Source organism: Plecotus auritus, assembly GCF_963455305.1.
Source record: "Plecotus auritus genome assembly, chromosome: 7".
NCBI lineage: Eukaryota > Metazoa > Chordata > Mammalia > Chiroptera > Vespertilionidae > Plecotus > Plecotus auritus.
Genome location: NC_137774.1, coordinates 23665954 through 23681362, shown reverse-complemented (window position 1 = coordinate 23681362; position 15409 = coordinate 23665954). Strand labels below are relative to the sequence as shown.

Genomic DNA, 15409 nt, shown 5'->3' with positions numbered 1-15409 from the left:
TTCCCCCCTTCTTGAGCTTGAGCAGAACTCTGATTACTTCAATGAATAGAATGTAGCAGAAATGGCACTGTTATATCTGAGGCTAGGAGAGGGGGAGAGGAAGGGGGGGTGGAGAATGCAAATAATAAAGCAAATTGAGCAAAATGTTAACAATAGGTGAATCTGAGTGAAGGGTATGCAAGTATTCTTTGTACTCTTCTTATTTTTGTGACTTTTTGTAAGCTTGAAATTATTTCCAAATAAAGTTTTTCAAAATGTGATGCATACAGAATAAGTCCTGAGCATCATTAGTATTTTGATATTTTAATTCCAGGGGCAAGTCCTAACTTGACCTTTCTCTTAACTTTTGGTGGTTAATGCAAACCCTTTAGTTCTTCCTTTGCCCGGATGTCTACAAGAAGACACCATCACCTCCCACACTTCAGCCCACATTTCTTCACATCCCATTTCCCTAAAGAGCAGGTCTGGGAAAGTTCCCTCTTTGAGAGGGAAGATTTGGCCGTGCTGAGCCTGTCTTGTGTTACCTACCATACTAAAGACATCTGTAAGTGTGGCTTGGCTTTTAGAGAAATTGTAGGAAAAGGATGCACACCTGCCTCATTCTAACAAAAGAGACTGCATTAGCTCCCTTGAAGCACCATCATTGTGCTCTCAGAACACAAACTCTAAAAATAGTGGCTGCCAACAAACAACCTTCTCATGTTTCCAATTTGAAAAGGACACTCAAATAGAAGACAGGTCTTTTTAGCCATAGTGTCACAGTCCCCAAACAAAGAATAATCACTAGCAAAAGTCCCAGTTTAGGAACTGTTAGTACCTCTAAAAGGTACATGCTAGCCATTTAATAAATTTATTCATGGACATCATGTAAACAGTTTTACTTGTTCAAAGCTGATTATTCTGAAACCCTTGTCACCTAAAAAGTAAGTATTAGCCATACCAAAGATATATAAAGTTCATTTATGAGACTGTTAATCAAGGAAATCCTCTTCAATAATTTAATAATAATTGCTAGCACTCATTGATCTCTTATTTGTGTCAGACACTGGTTTAAGGCCTTTTACATATATTATTAAATTATTTAATCTTTACAACAGCCCTCTGTTAATAATAGCTCCATTTTACAGATGAAGAAAATTGAGGTCCAACAAATTTAAATAACTTGCCCAAAGTCATATAACTATAACTAGTTACTAATGGAACTAGGATTTGAACCCAGGCAATCTAGATCCAGAATCATTTCATAACCTATACTTATACTATGGATTAGAAAATAAAGTATGAACTGAAGTGTGTTGCTATTTTGTGAGTTATTTTTCCTTTGTGAGAACATTGGTGAGCTTTGCCCACCCACACATATGGCAAACATTCATTTCTTTGATAAATTAGTCTTGTTTCTCAAGATGAGTGTGATTAGACAACTTCTTTACCATAAGACTCATCGATCAAGGAATTAGTAAATTCTTAGGATAGAACAAATCAGTCTGGCCATTCTTTTGGATCCTAGAAAAAAACACACACTTAATTATGTTCACTCAGCAATTCACTTATTCAATAAACATTTGTGAAATAATCATTTTGTATAAGAAATTGGAGTGTGAGATGTCACCTGGACAGGCTTGTTAGCTGCCCACAAAAGCTCCCAAGGTTGACACTAATCTTAATGCAGTCACCTCAGCTGAGGAACTTCTAAGTTTCCAAACTCCATTTGTCAAATCAGTTATTTCAAACACTGGCTTATGCTAATGAAATGACCATGAAATGGAGGAACTTTTGTTTCTGACCAGTATGGAGTAAAAGGCACCGGATTTGCCGAAACCGGTTTGGCTCAGTGGATAGAGCGTCGGCCTGCGGACTGAAAGGTCCCGGGTTCGATTCCAGTCAAGGGCATGTACCTTGGTTGCGGGCACATCCTCAGTGGGAGGTGTGCAGGAGGCAGCTGATCGATGTTTCTCTCTCATCGATGTTTCTAGCTTTCTATCCCTCTCCCTTCCTTTCTGTGAAATATCAATAAAATATATTAAAAAAAAAAAAAGGCACCGGATTTACCCTCCTACCATAAACAACTAGGAACCTAGACAAAACATACAAAGCAACTGTTTTCAGACACTGGCAATAGGCAGTGCAGAACTGACATCACTGAGAGAAGAAAGACAAAGGAGGTGAGTTCTACACTTGCCCTGGCTTTCCGCCTAGAGGCACATTCTGTATCATAAATTCAGAACATGGGAGAACACAGCAGTCTCACTGATTGGAGATCATGCACTCTGGGGCAGCTGGAAGTTGCTACACAGACTAGCCAAATGAAGTAAAATATATAAAAAAAGAGCTCCAAAAATCTGCATAGAGTGGTATTTTAATATCTAGCAGTATTTTAATAAAGTAAAGTATTTTTAAAATTAATTTTAACTTTAATATTTAATAAAGTAGTGTTTTTAAGTATGGGTACCACAGTTTATTTACCCTTTCCTATTGATGACAGGATTAGAATTCTGAACACAGTGTTTCAAGGACTATCAGGTAGAGATAGAGAGAACTATTACAATAGTCAAAGTAAGGAGATGGAGGAGAGCAACAAAAGAGGGAAAACAAGAGATCTCTACCAGAAGATTCAAGAAAAAAAGGGAAATTCAGACCTAAACTAGGAATGCCGAATGACCAACAAGGTAGCACATTATCTGATCAGGAAAAAAATAAAGGGAAGGTGGAAACAATACATCAAAAATTTACACGGAAAAGACAAAAGGATGGCAGATATCTTTGAAGAAGATTCCTCTGAGGAAGGACCCGTAATTCTAGAAAGGTGAATTAAAGCTGCCCTGAAAGTATTGGGAAGAAATAAATTACCAGGAGTAGATGGGATAGCAATAGAATTATTTCAAGCCACAGTGATTGAATCTGACAAAATCCTAACAAGAATACATCAACAAATATGGAAAACAAAACAATGGCCTACAGACTAGACATGTTCAATATACATCCCAATCTTCAAGAAAGGAGATGCCAAGGAGTGTAGTAACTATTTGCTCTAATTTCCATGCAAGTAAAGTGATGCTCAAGGTGATGCAACAAAGGCTTCTACCTTGTATGGAGCAAGAAATGCCGGAAGTTCAAGTTGGATTCAGAAAAGAGGCCCTTGAGATCAAATTGCAAACATGCTCAGCGCAATAAGTCTGAGAAAGACAAATATCATATGACTGCACTGATATGTGGAATCTAAAGAACAAAATAAACGAATTGAAACAGCCTCACAGACACACAGAGTGGACTGGTGCGTGCTAGAGGGGAGGGGTTGGTGGGACTGGGTGAAAAGGGAGAAGGGATTAAGAAGCACAAATTGGTAGTTACAGAGTAGTCACAGGGATGTAAAGTACAGCATAGAAAATATAGTCAATAACATTGTAGTAACCATGTATGGCGCCAGGTGGGTACTGGAAATATTGGGGGGAACACTTTGTAATGTATATGATTGTCTAATCACTATGTTGTACACCTGAAACCAATACAAAATAATATTGAAAGTAAACTGTAATTGAAAAATAAAAATAAAAATGTAAAAAATTTGCAAACATTGGTTGGATACTGGAATGCTCCAAAGAATTTCAGAATAAGTTTAGTCTATGTTTTATAAACTACAGTAAAGCCTTTGTGTGGATCATGATAAGCTATAGGTTGTTCTGAAAGAAATGGGCGTGCCTCAGCACTGGATTGTCCTGATGTGTAACCTGTACTATGGACAGGAAGCCACTATCAGGACAGAATACGGAAAGACAGAGTGGTTTCCTATAGAAAAAGGTGTCAGACAGGTGCATTTTATCTCCCTATTTAATCTGTAAAGAATATAAATGAAAAAACTGGGCTAGACTCAAGGAAGGAGTACAAATTGTTGCAAGAAATATCAATGACTTAAGATATGCAAATGACACAATCTTACTGCCAGAAAGTAGCCATAATTTGAAATTACTTCTGATGAAAGTGATAGAGGAAAGTGCCAAACCAGGACTGCATTTGAACATCCATAAGATAACAATCATGACTACAGAAGAAATACACAACTTTAGCAAAGACAAAGGAGACATTGGAATTGTTAAAGATTTTGTCTACCTTGGTTCAGTCATTAATTCAAATGGAGACTGCAGCCAAGAAATCGAGAGAAGGCTAAGATTTGGAAGGGTAGCAATGGAGGAATTAGGAAAGATCACCAAGAGCAAAGATATGTCACTGGAGACCAAGGTTAAGATCATCCACACATTGTATTCCCAGTTACTATGTATGGATGTGAAAGTTGGACAGTGAAGATAGGAAAGAAAGGATTCATTTGAAATATGGCTCTGGGGGAGAGCTCTGCAGATACCATGGACTGCCTGAAAGATGAACAAGTGGATCCTAGAGCAAATTAAGCCTGAAACATGGCTGAAGGCAAAAATGACAAAACTGAAGCCGTCCTACTTTGGGCACATCATGAGGCGGCAGGGTTCTTCGGAAGAGACAATAAAGCTGGGAAAATAGAAGGGGGCACGAAAAGAGGAGGACCAAATATGAGGTGGATTGACCCATAAAAGGAGCCATAGGCAAGAACTGAGCTGGGCTTTTGAGGACAGAACACTGTGGACATCACTCTCATTCACAGGGTCGCCAGGAGTCAGACCCTACACAATGGCATGCAACACACACATTGATGGCACTTCAGTAGTTTCTAAATTGTCACCATTGTAACAGCCCTCCTACATCTTCTCTCCTTAGGACTAATTGGTGGAAATGGATCAAAGGGAATGCACATTTAACATTTTGCATTGCTACATAAATTGTTTGCCAATTATCACTCCCAATAAAGTGTATAAGGGAGCCCCCTTCCCCTCACCCTTGTCAATATAATGATCCTTCTTAATAGCTGCAAAATAATTCTGAATTAATGCTCAGAGAACAGACCTTCCAGTTTGCAGGCAAAGCCACATTGTCCTGTATGTAAGAGCCACAAAGTCCCTCTCATGTGTGGGTACCCGGTCAGATGGAGAAGGGAAGGCTTGGGAGAGCCCTGACTTCTGCTCCACTGGCCGGTGCCGATCCCACCCGGTGCCCACTAAGGAAGGGGAGAAAAGGGACCAAACTGGGTGGGGAGAACGGGACCCTGGACCCATTGGACACGATGGCAGGGGCCAGGAGACAGAGTTGAGCGTTCCAGAGACGAAGATGCGGGTTCAGTAAGAAAACGAAGGCTGCAACGGTCTCAGTAACCCGCCGTGCGTCCTGATGAAGGACGCGTGGGGGCGCCGTTGCCACGTCCTCGAGGGAGGCCCCGAGGACCTACGGACCAGGCGGGCCACGGAAACGCTCACCCGATCCCCGAGGGCGAGGGCGGAGCGGTGGGGAAAACCAGAGCGGCCAGTCAGGTTGACAGCGCGGCCCCACCTAGTGGCTGCGGACTTAAGGCAAGTTACGTCTGGGCTCCTCTTCTGGAAATGGGGTCACCACTGGTACCTTATCCCAGGGAAGACTGTTGGGAAGCTTAACTGAGGTAGTATATGGTGGCTAGCATTTTTGTACACACCCCTAAAAACACCACCACGACCCAACCAGCACCCAACGCTTATTAACTTCCGGAGGCTCCCCCATAGAAGAGAAGCTCTAGCTCAATAGAGAGCTACTGTATTCCATTCTCTCAGGGCACCTTCTAGTCCTTTGTTCCGAATCCGGAAAGGAATGTTACAAACCCTGGTCCTCACTCTCAGGAAGCCCACGGTGTGCCTGAGGGGGCATGAATGGGACACACGCAGGAAAATGACTTCAAAATCAACAGCATCTGACAGTCTCTTGGGAAAAGGGGTGCCGGCCCCCCCTGTCCAGCTGCTCACTCAGCACACGTGGTCTTCCCAGCACATAGTGCTCATTTCCCTGGTCCAGTTCCCTGTTGAAGGAGAAGGCTGGTGGCCACCCCTAGGAATGAGGGATGGGTGGGGGAGGGGCACTGGACTCTGTGTTGACCGTTGCCATGGTTTTGCCCGGGGTTCTGGAGCCAGTCCGCCCACTCCCTGAGACACTGAGGTCACAGGAGCAGTAGGTCAGAGCTTGGGGGCACGGGAGGAGTGCCACTCTGGAGCCCACTGGCACACCTGTTGAGATGGAGTCCTCAGATGGGCAAGGGGATGAAGAGGACAAACGGCAAGAGAAGGTGAAGTGGGGCTGGGGATGGGAGGGAGGGAGGAAGGAAAGGAGGGCCCTGGAGGGGCTGTTTTTGGAAAACAGAGACTATGAAATTCAAGTAAGAGGAGAAGAGGGAAAATTGGTGAGGTACATGAGTTAACAAGAAACCAAAAGAACAAGAGAAGATTAATTCATTCAAATTGTTTATCAAGGACATATACTACTGGCAAGATGATGGGAAGATTCCTGGTAAGGTGATTGTCGGTTATGAAGACACAAGGGATCTCGTGGTGTGTGTGTGTGTGGTTGTGTGGGGTGTATGTTTATAACATTGATCAGCCAGAGTCCTCTGTCTCTGGGGCCTGGACCCTCTCCGTCTACTAACCTCCCATTCCCTGATCTCTCCCTTCAGAATGGTCTGGGCCTGGATCTTCCTTGTTCCCCCTGAACACAGGCAGGAATTAACACTCACTTTTCTGAGAGGCTTTTATAAGGTTAGGAGCAAATTCCACCATGTCAATCTAATTCTGTGCTCTGCCTTCAAGTCACTTTATCTTCATTAATTAGATTTTTTTTTGCCCCACTTTTGCTGTCAGAAAATTCCTTCTCACCATTACCCTCACCATCACACATTTTTTCTGAGTGCCCATTAGCATGGCATGATTCTTTTTTTTTTTTAATTTTTTTTTAATATATTTTATTGATTTTTTACAGAGAGGAAGGGAGAGGGATAGAGAGTTAGAAACATTGATGAGAGAGAAACATCGATCAGCTGCCTCTTGCACACTCCCTACTGGGGATGTGCCCGCAACCAAGGTACATGCCCTTGACCGGAATCGAACCCGGGACCCTTCAGTCCGCAGGCCGACGCTCTATCCACTGAGCCACACCAGTCAGGCAGCATGGCATGATTCTTAGGGTTAGGGACAGAAAGAGGTGGGCCTGAGACTTAGGTATTCAACAAATGTTCGCTGAAGGAATGAGTAAAGGAATCCCTGCTCATTCCTCCAAGGAGTGACTTAACTCCCCTGGTGCCTTGGTGCTCTTATCTGTAACCAGGGAGGGATGATGATATCTAAGCTCACAGAACTTGTGAGTGAATAAGATGAGTTAATGTTTACCTAGAGCTTTGAAAAGTTAGCTACTGGACTACGCTTTAATTATTATTTTTAAAAATGAGTTGGGCATTCTAGGTTTTCTTCTCTTTAAAATTTTATTTTAGGTTAACTCTTATTTTCTTATTCACTTTTATTTATTTATTTTAAAATATTTTTTATTGATTTCAGAGAGGAAGGGAGAGGGAGAGAGAGATAGAAACATCAGTGATGAGAGAGAATCATTGATCGGCTGCTTCCTGCACTCGCCACCCCCTACCAGGGACCAACCCTGCAACCCAGTCATGTGCCCTTGACAGGAATCATACCCGGGACCCTTCAGTCCACAGGCCAACACTCTATCCACTGAGCCAAACCTGCCAGGGCTCTTTTTCTTTTAAATATATTTTTATTGATTTCAGAGAGAAAGAGAAAGAGAGAGAGAGAGGAATATCAAAGATGGGAGAGAATCATTGAATGTCTGTCTCCCGCACACCCCACACTGGGGATCAAGCCCACAACCTGGGCATGTGCCCTGACCAGGAATTGCACCATGACCTCCTGGTTCATAGGTCGACGCTCAACCATTGAGCCACACTGCCTGGGCCATTCTAGGTTTTCTAAGCAGGGGTTCTCAGAGATGGGTTTCTTTGCCCAGGACTCACTTGTCTCAGGGCTGGGTCAAGGAAAAGGTCATAGGGAAAATGGAGAAAGGCTTTGGCCAGCATTTGATTCAGTGATTGTCCAGCACTGCCCCTCAGGAGCAAAAGCCCCCCCAGCTGACCACTGCCCCTGTCTCCCCCCAGGTGATGGATGTACCCTGCTTGGAGAAGAGCTCCAGCACCATCCCCGCTGGAGACTTACTTGTGTGCCATGCCAAGGGCCTGGACCAGTGTACCTTCAGAATTGTGAGTAAGGGGCCGTCCCAGGACCCTGTTCCCTGGTCCCTACACATCAGGAAACCTGGGCCAGAAATTGGCAGGCCTCAGACCCATAGCTCATTGCCTTATTTGTCACACTCTTGAGAAAGAAGTGGGGTAGGACATTGACTGGAGCCTCCTCACTTAACATGTGTAAAGCCTTCCTGGGTCCTAAGGGTTACTTGGGGTGGCCCATCTGCCTCTTTTTTTCTCATGTGGCCCCTCACTTCTCTTGTTGCCTCCTCAGTGTAAAGAATGTCTAAGGCCATTAAAGAAGTGCCTGCGAAAGTTGTACCTGCCCCAGGACCTTCCCCAGAAGAAGAAGCTAAAGTATATGAAGCAGAGCCTTGTGGTCCTAGGCGACCACATCAACACCTTTCTGAAGCACTACTGCCGAGCCTGGGAAATGAAGCACTGGAAGAAGTAGGGCAGCCTCCTGGCCCTTCCCCTACACCCACTCCTGGGTCACCCCTCTAGATTCCAAATCACACCTCAGTCAAGATCCCCTAGTCCCTCATCTTGATGTGAAAGAGTCAGGATGCTGGAGTGAGCATGGGGAAGATGGGGGGGAAAGAACAGGGTTCTCTAGTCACTCAGAGCGGCACTGATTCACCACAGCTGTACACACAGAGGACAAAAAAACTCTCCTGACCCTGAGGACAGTGATCCCTGATTGAACAGGTTCTGTGCGGTGTGGGTGCTCATCACCAGCACAGGTATCCAAAGTCTTGAAAATCCCCATATCTCCATTCCCCCAACCAAAAACCAAGGAGACAGCCCGTGGCCCATTTTTCCCTGGGTGGGTCCTGGCCACAAGACAAATGCTGGAGGGACAGGGGCTGTGCTCTGCCTCCCTCAGCCTCAGGTTTTTCCCTGTAGGATGCTCTGGAGATTCGTCTCCCTCTTCTCGGAGCTGGAGGCAAAGCAGCTTCTCAGGCTCTACAAGTACACCAAGAACAACCAGAACACCAAATTCCTGGTGAGAGGCTCGGGAAAGCTCCTCCTGGGCCCCGCTGAGGGCTGGTTGGTGTGCACGCAGGGTTCAAAGAGCAGGGTTCACACAACTGGTACAGAGGGAAGCCCTGCTCTAACCAACCATGCCCCGACTCTCCCACCCAACCCGCCCTCCCCCCCGCACCCCGACTGCATACTCTCTAGCTGTGCAGCTTTAACCAAACCCTCTTCCTCTCTGGGTCAACGGCTCTTCCTCTGAACACCAGTGGGTGGATCGGTTCAGTGATTCCTCCTCTGAACACGAGGAGCTGCCATTTTAGCAATTCCTGGGTTTCACCAGCCAGGAAAAGATATTTTCAGGCTCTCAATTTTAATTTTGCAAAGGACGTTTTAAAAAATTGCTTCACTACAAACACATAAAACCCTGTAACTCAAAAAAAAGAAATGGAGGACCTACCTCAAAGTAAAGAACCACCCAGGAACAGACCGTCGGCAGCCTGGCCTCCATGTCTCCATGACCCTTTCTCTGCCGCATCCGTGACTCTCCATCCTTCTGGCTAGGCAGAGGTTTGGTGCAGCCAGACCGCAGAAGTCCCAACAAGGGCATGGCTGGCACTGTGGAACTCGGGCCCCTCACTTCTCCACACTCTCTGAATACTCTGTCCCTGTTGCAGGCAGCGTTCTGCCCTTTGGACGCTCCGGAGAGCTGCTTGCTGGCTGACCAGGAAGACAATCTGCCCAAGCTCTGCAGCGCCTGGGGGCTGCACGGTAACATCAGCGGCATGAAGGAGAGGCTATCCAAGATGCAGGCCCCCAGCGGCGAGGCCTCCCTGCTAGCGGAGCCAAGGTCCAGGGTCCATGTGAGGAGAGGTGATGCCCACTGGACGTGTGGAGAGTGCCTGGAGGAGGGCACTTGCCACTTCCCTCCTTTCCGTTGCTTCTCAACCCTGCATTTCCTTTTCTGTCCATTTTCCTTCCCTTTCTCCCCTTGGTTTTCTCTCTTTTCCCTCCCCCTCCTGGCAGGTATGCTCATTATAGAAAGTAGGAGATGCACAGATAAGTAGAAAGCAGAAGAGGGAAAATCACCAGCACCCAGAGGCCATGACTATTGCTGTTTTGGTGTGTTTCCCTCAGTGTTCTGTGTAATTTCCCCCTCTCATGATACATACAGTTTTGAATTCTGCATTTTTCAGTTAACATTTAAGTGAAGGCACTTTGCCATCTGACCAGATGCAGAGCAGAGATTGTTTCTCGTGGCCATGAGTGGGGACTCCCAGGAAGTGCCTAGCAGCAGGACACCCACTGTAGGTGTTGGGTGGGGTATGGGCTAAGGGAGGGCGCTCATTCCCAGAAGGGCAGAGAATGGCCTTCCCAGCAGCTCTGGCGATGACTGCACTGCCTGACTCTGAACAGAGACTCTTCAATGGAAGGAGCCCCAGCCATGGTTGGAACCTATGAAGACCTCTTCTGTGCAGTGAGGTGCAAAGAAATGTTGGAGCCGAAACCGGTTTGGCTCGGTGGATAGAGCGTCGGCCTGCGGACTGAAGGGTCCCGGGTTCAATTCCGGTCAAGGGCATGTACCTTGGTTGCAGGCACATCCCCAGTGGGGGGTGTGCAGGAGGCAGCTGATCAATGTTTCTCTCTCATCGATGTTTCTAGCTCTCTATCCCTCTCCCTTCCTCTCTGTAAAATATCAATAAAATATATTAAAAAAAAAAAAAAAGAAAGAAATGTTGGAGCCACCCACTCCTCACCCTTCTGGAACTGGCTCCCGGGGCTAGTGAGCTGTTCTTATTTAGCTCCTGGGGTAGAAAGTAGAGGCAAATAGGGTTCCCTAGGACCTCAGAGCATGGTCCTAAGTTGGACCCAGGTGTTCCCTCTGAAGGCCGGCTAGCTGGGGCTAATGCAGATCAGCAACCCTCGGGGCCTTGTCCCCTAGTCTAGCTGGACCGAGTGGGAGAGCAGGTCAGGTGCAGTGAGCACGGGTTAGGCAGCTACTGAGACCCAGAATCCTGCCTGGGCTCTGTGTGGGCCCCTGGCCCCGGTGCCTACAGTTAAAATTGGGGAAGTGGAACCTATAATGGAATGAAGACCAGTCTGTCATGAAGATGATCTAGGCCAGTGGTCGGCGAACTCATTAGTCAACAGAGCCAAATATCAACAGTACAACGATTGAAATTTCTTTTGAGAGCCAAATTTTTAAAACTTAAACTTCTACTAATGCCACTTCTTCAAAATAGACTCGCCCAGGCCGTGGTATTTTGTGGAAGAGCCACACTCAAGGGGCCAAAGAACCGCATGTGGCTCGCGAGCCGCAGTTTGCCGACCACGGATCTAGGCCAAGGAATCCATGAATCAGAGGAAATTATGTATCTCATAATTTCACTTAGGCCTTACAGCATCCTGAGGAGCTCAGTATTATTATCCTCCTCTTACCAAGGACCAATCTGAGGCCTTAGGGAAAGGTAGGACAGGCTGTCTGGAGGAGGTAAATTTGGGACAGGCTTTAAAGAAAGGGATAAGGAGAGGAAGTGGGGAAGAGAGGAGACGAGGGGGGACAAGGTGTGTGCAGAGGTGAGGGGCAATGAGCAGACCGTCTGGGTATAGAGGTGGATAGCAGAGCAGGATGGAGACGTACAAGATACAAGTAACAGGAAAAACCCTTGTATGGTAGGTTAAGAAGGTTGGCTTTCATGCAATTCTTAAAATAATGTTTTATTACTACAAACACAAGCATATCATAGAAAGTTAGATAATACAGATAAGCAAAAATAAGAAAATATAAACAGCACATTGTCATCACCACAGCTAGCACCTACCAAATGTTTTTTTATGTATATAAAACATCTATTTTAACCAAAATGAGATCACGATGTATACACTTTTTTTTTGTGGGGGTTTTCTTTTTTCTTTTTTCTTGAGAAACATTTGTTGTTCCACTTATTATGCATTAATTGGTTGTTTTTCTTTTTTATTGATCTCAGAAAGGAAGGGAGAGGAAGTGAGAGATAGAAACATCAGTGATGAGAGAGAATCACTGATCGGCTGCCTCCTGCATGCCTCACACTGGGGATCAAGCCTGCAACCGGGCATGTGCCCTGATAGGGAATCGAACCGTGACCTTCTGATTCATAGGTCCACGCTCAACCACCTAGCCACGCCATCCGGGCCATTGGTTGATTCTTTTTTTTTTTTTTTTTTTTTTTTTTTTTTTTCAAATTTTTATTAAGGTATTATATGTGTACATATCTTACCATTGCCCCCCACCCCCACCCCACTCCCATACATGCCCTCACCCCCCAAAGTTTTGCATCCGTTGGTTACTCTTATATACATGCATATAAGTCCTTCAGTTGATCTCTTATTTCCCCCACCTCTCCCTAACCTTACCACTGTAATTTGACAGTCTGTTTGATGCTTTACTGCCTCTGTAACTATCTTTTTGTTCATCAGTTTATAATGTTTTTCATTATCCCCAAATGAGTGGGATCATGTGGTATTTTTCTTTCATTGACTGGCTTATTTCACTTAGCATAATGTTCTCTAATTCCATCCAAGTGCCTACAAATGGTAGTAATTCCTTCTTTTTTACGGCAGCATAGTATTCCATTGTGTAGATGTACCATAGTTTTCTGATCCAGTCATCTGCTGATGGGCACCTAGGCTGTTTCCAAATCTTAGCTATTGTAAATTGTGCTGCTATGAACATAGGGGTGCATATATCCTTTCTGATTGGTGTTTCTGGATTGGTTGATTCTTGTATGTGGCCTGACTGGAGCCCAAAACCATGGGGTATTGGGACAACACTCTAACCACCTGACTACCTGGCCAAGACTACAATGTATATACTTTGGATTTGAACTTGTGTTCTTCAGTTAACTTATCAACCTTCCATGTCAATATTTTCATTTAATCTATTTGTTGGATTAAATACTCCATATTTAAAATTTCCCAAAAGTCTTTTGCACTGGCTTCCCAAACTTCATGCATCCCACCTGGCTATGTGTCTTAAGTCTCTTTTACCCTAACAGACCTCTTTCTTACTCCCTGACCTGTTGAAGAGCTCAGGCTATTGTTCAGCAGAATGTTCCACTTTTTCTTGTTTCTTTCTTTTGGCATCTTTTAAGCTTGCTCTTCTATCTATAAACAGGACTTTGGATCAAAAGTCTGGATGAATTCATGTTAAAAATAAAATTTGGAGGAGGCTAGGAGACATTAGAGATAAGGTTATGTTCTTCCTGTATGTGTTACATAAGAAAACACATACTATACTATCTGATGGACACCCTCCCCCCATGATGAACTGAGTTTTTTTTTGTTGTTTTTTTTAAATATATATTTTATTGATTCTTCACAGAGAGGAAGGGAGAGGGACAGAGAGTTAGAAACATCGATGGGAGAGAAACATTGGCCAGCTGCCTCCTGCACACCTCCCACTGAGGATGTGCCCGCAACCAAGGCACATGCCCTTGACCGGAATCGAACCTGGGACCCTTCAGTCCGCAGGCTGACGCTCTATCCACTGAGCCAAACCAGTCAGGGCATGAACTGAGTTTTATCCGTGCAATTAAAGGTAACGTGCATGGTGTTTCTTTGGCACCATGTTTATGTCAGTTCTTAAGTAAAACAATGGCAATGGTGTTTGCAAACAGTCCAGCACTAAAGCACTGGGAACTGGAGCATGAAACAGAGAGAGGAGTGGGGAGGAATCAGTCTGTAGCCAGATGTCAAGAAATATGGGTCTTGCCCTGGCCAGTGTGGCTCAGTTGATTAAGCATTGTCCCATGCACCGAGAGGTTGCTGGTTCGATTCCTGATCAGGGCACATGCGTGGGTTTTGGGCTGGATCCCCAGTGGAGGAGCATGCAGGAGGCAGCTGATTGATGGTTCTCTCTCATGAGGCAATGGGCAGGCCATTTTCTTACTCTGTGGCTAGGGGAGAATCCCGCATCTGTAAACTACCCACAGATTTCTGTGAGAAAAAAGGGATATAGGTTGGAAGTAAGATTTTGTTTTCCTTTCTTTAGATCTCTACCACTGCTCCCCAAATGTTACATACTGAAGTTCTTAGTATTTGTGATGTCATCAGAGCTGTCTCTGACCTTCCCTTTTTCAGGTTCTTTAAGGAAACTTCATCAAACACCAAAACTCAAGAGAAAGAGGATTAAGGAAGGCCCAGAAACCCCAGAGACCGACCCATAAGAAGACCTGGCTGGGGCAGAGGGACAGCTCGCCCTGGGTCCCAGAGCACATGTTTGTCTTCAGACCTCTGCACCTGGGGAGGTGGGGACCCCTGAGGGGAAAGAATAAACTTGTCTTTATCAAAAGGATGCTTGGGTCTTAATTGTGCATAAATGGGATGGGAAATAAGCATCCTTAAGACAGGTCTATTTTACTTAGCTAACAAGCACTATTCATTTTTTTTATTTAAAAACATTTGCCAGCCACCTTTTGAGTGGCAGGTGCCCCACACATACACAGATAAGAAGTGGTCACTTGTGTCAAGGACCATCACATTCTAGTGGGGAGACACGTGTGAATAGACATTACATCAGGGTGAATACAGGGGCCTGAGGAAGGCCTCAGGAGTAACAAAGAAGCTGATATGCGCTTGCCAGATGCGAGCATGGGGAGTGGAGTGGTCCTGGGGTCAGAAAGTGAGAAGTCTGGCAGCCTGCCTAATCGCCTGGATTTAACCTTGTGGGGAAGTTTGGGGGGTCGGGAGGGCCGTGGTAAGGGAGATATCAAGCAGCCAAATTGGGCTGTTGTGACCTGGGGATTGGGTAGATGCTCTGGAGACTGTGAGCAAAACGCATGGAAGTGAGAGAGGGCAGAGGCAGACCAAAGAAGAAACAACAATAGTCTTCGCCAGGAGGGTGATTCAAACCAGCGGTCAAAAATCAGCAGCCTGTGTGCTGCATTGATGTGCTTACTGTATTTGCCACTTACGGTGTCTACTTGTTCATAAAACATTTTTAAAAGGATTACTTACCAATATGAACTCAGTACATTTCCCATGAAAAACAACAGACTTCTGGCTTTAACAACTGGCCACACTTGAACCTGCCTTGGGTGATTCCTGACACTGAGATAAGGGCAAAGCAGGCTGGAGGTATGTGTCCCTAATAATTGGGGTCTCTCGGATTTTCTCTACTCCTGAGAGATTTCACTTAGGAAGTCCCAGGAAGGCGTCCCCTGTGTGAGGCAGCACTGCCACCTAGAGGAATTATGGGTCTCTACTTACTCTTTCAACCAAGGCAGGGGTGTGCAGAGAGATGGAGACTAGGAGGAAGTGGGGGAG

At 45.3% G+C, this 15409-nt stretch overlaps 1 protein-coding gene across 1 annotated transcript; it reads left to right on the top strand.

Annotated features, from left to right (window-relative positions):
* Positions 1-6081: 6081 nt before the first annotated feature.
* On the top strand, positions 6082-14310 carry CHCT1 (CHD1 helical C-terminal domain containing 1; the record flags this gene model as incomplete). The annotated part of the gene is made up of 6 exons (XM_080681593.1): positions 6082-6169; positions 8042-8143; positions 8403-8578; positions 9035-9134; positions 9784-9979; positions 14225-14310. Exons 1-6 carry the CDS (start codon positions 6119-6121, stop codon positions 14308-14310), a joined length of 711 nt encoding a protein of 236 aa, XP_080537719.1. The 5' UTR covers positions 6082-6118.
* Between the last annotated feature and the right edge of the window lie 1099 nt (positions 14311-15409).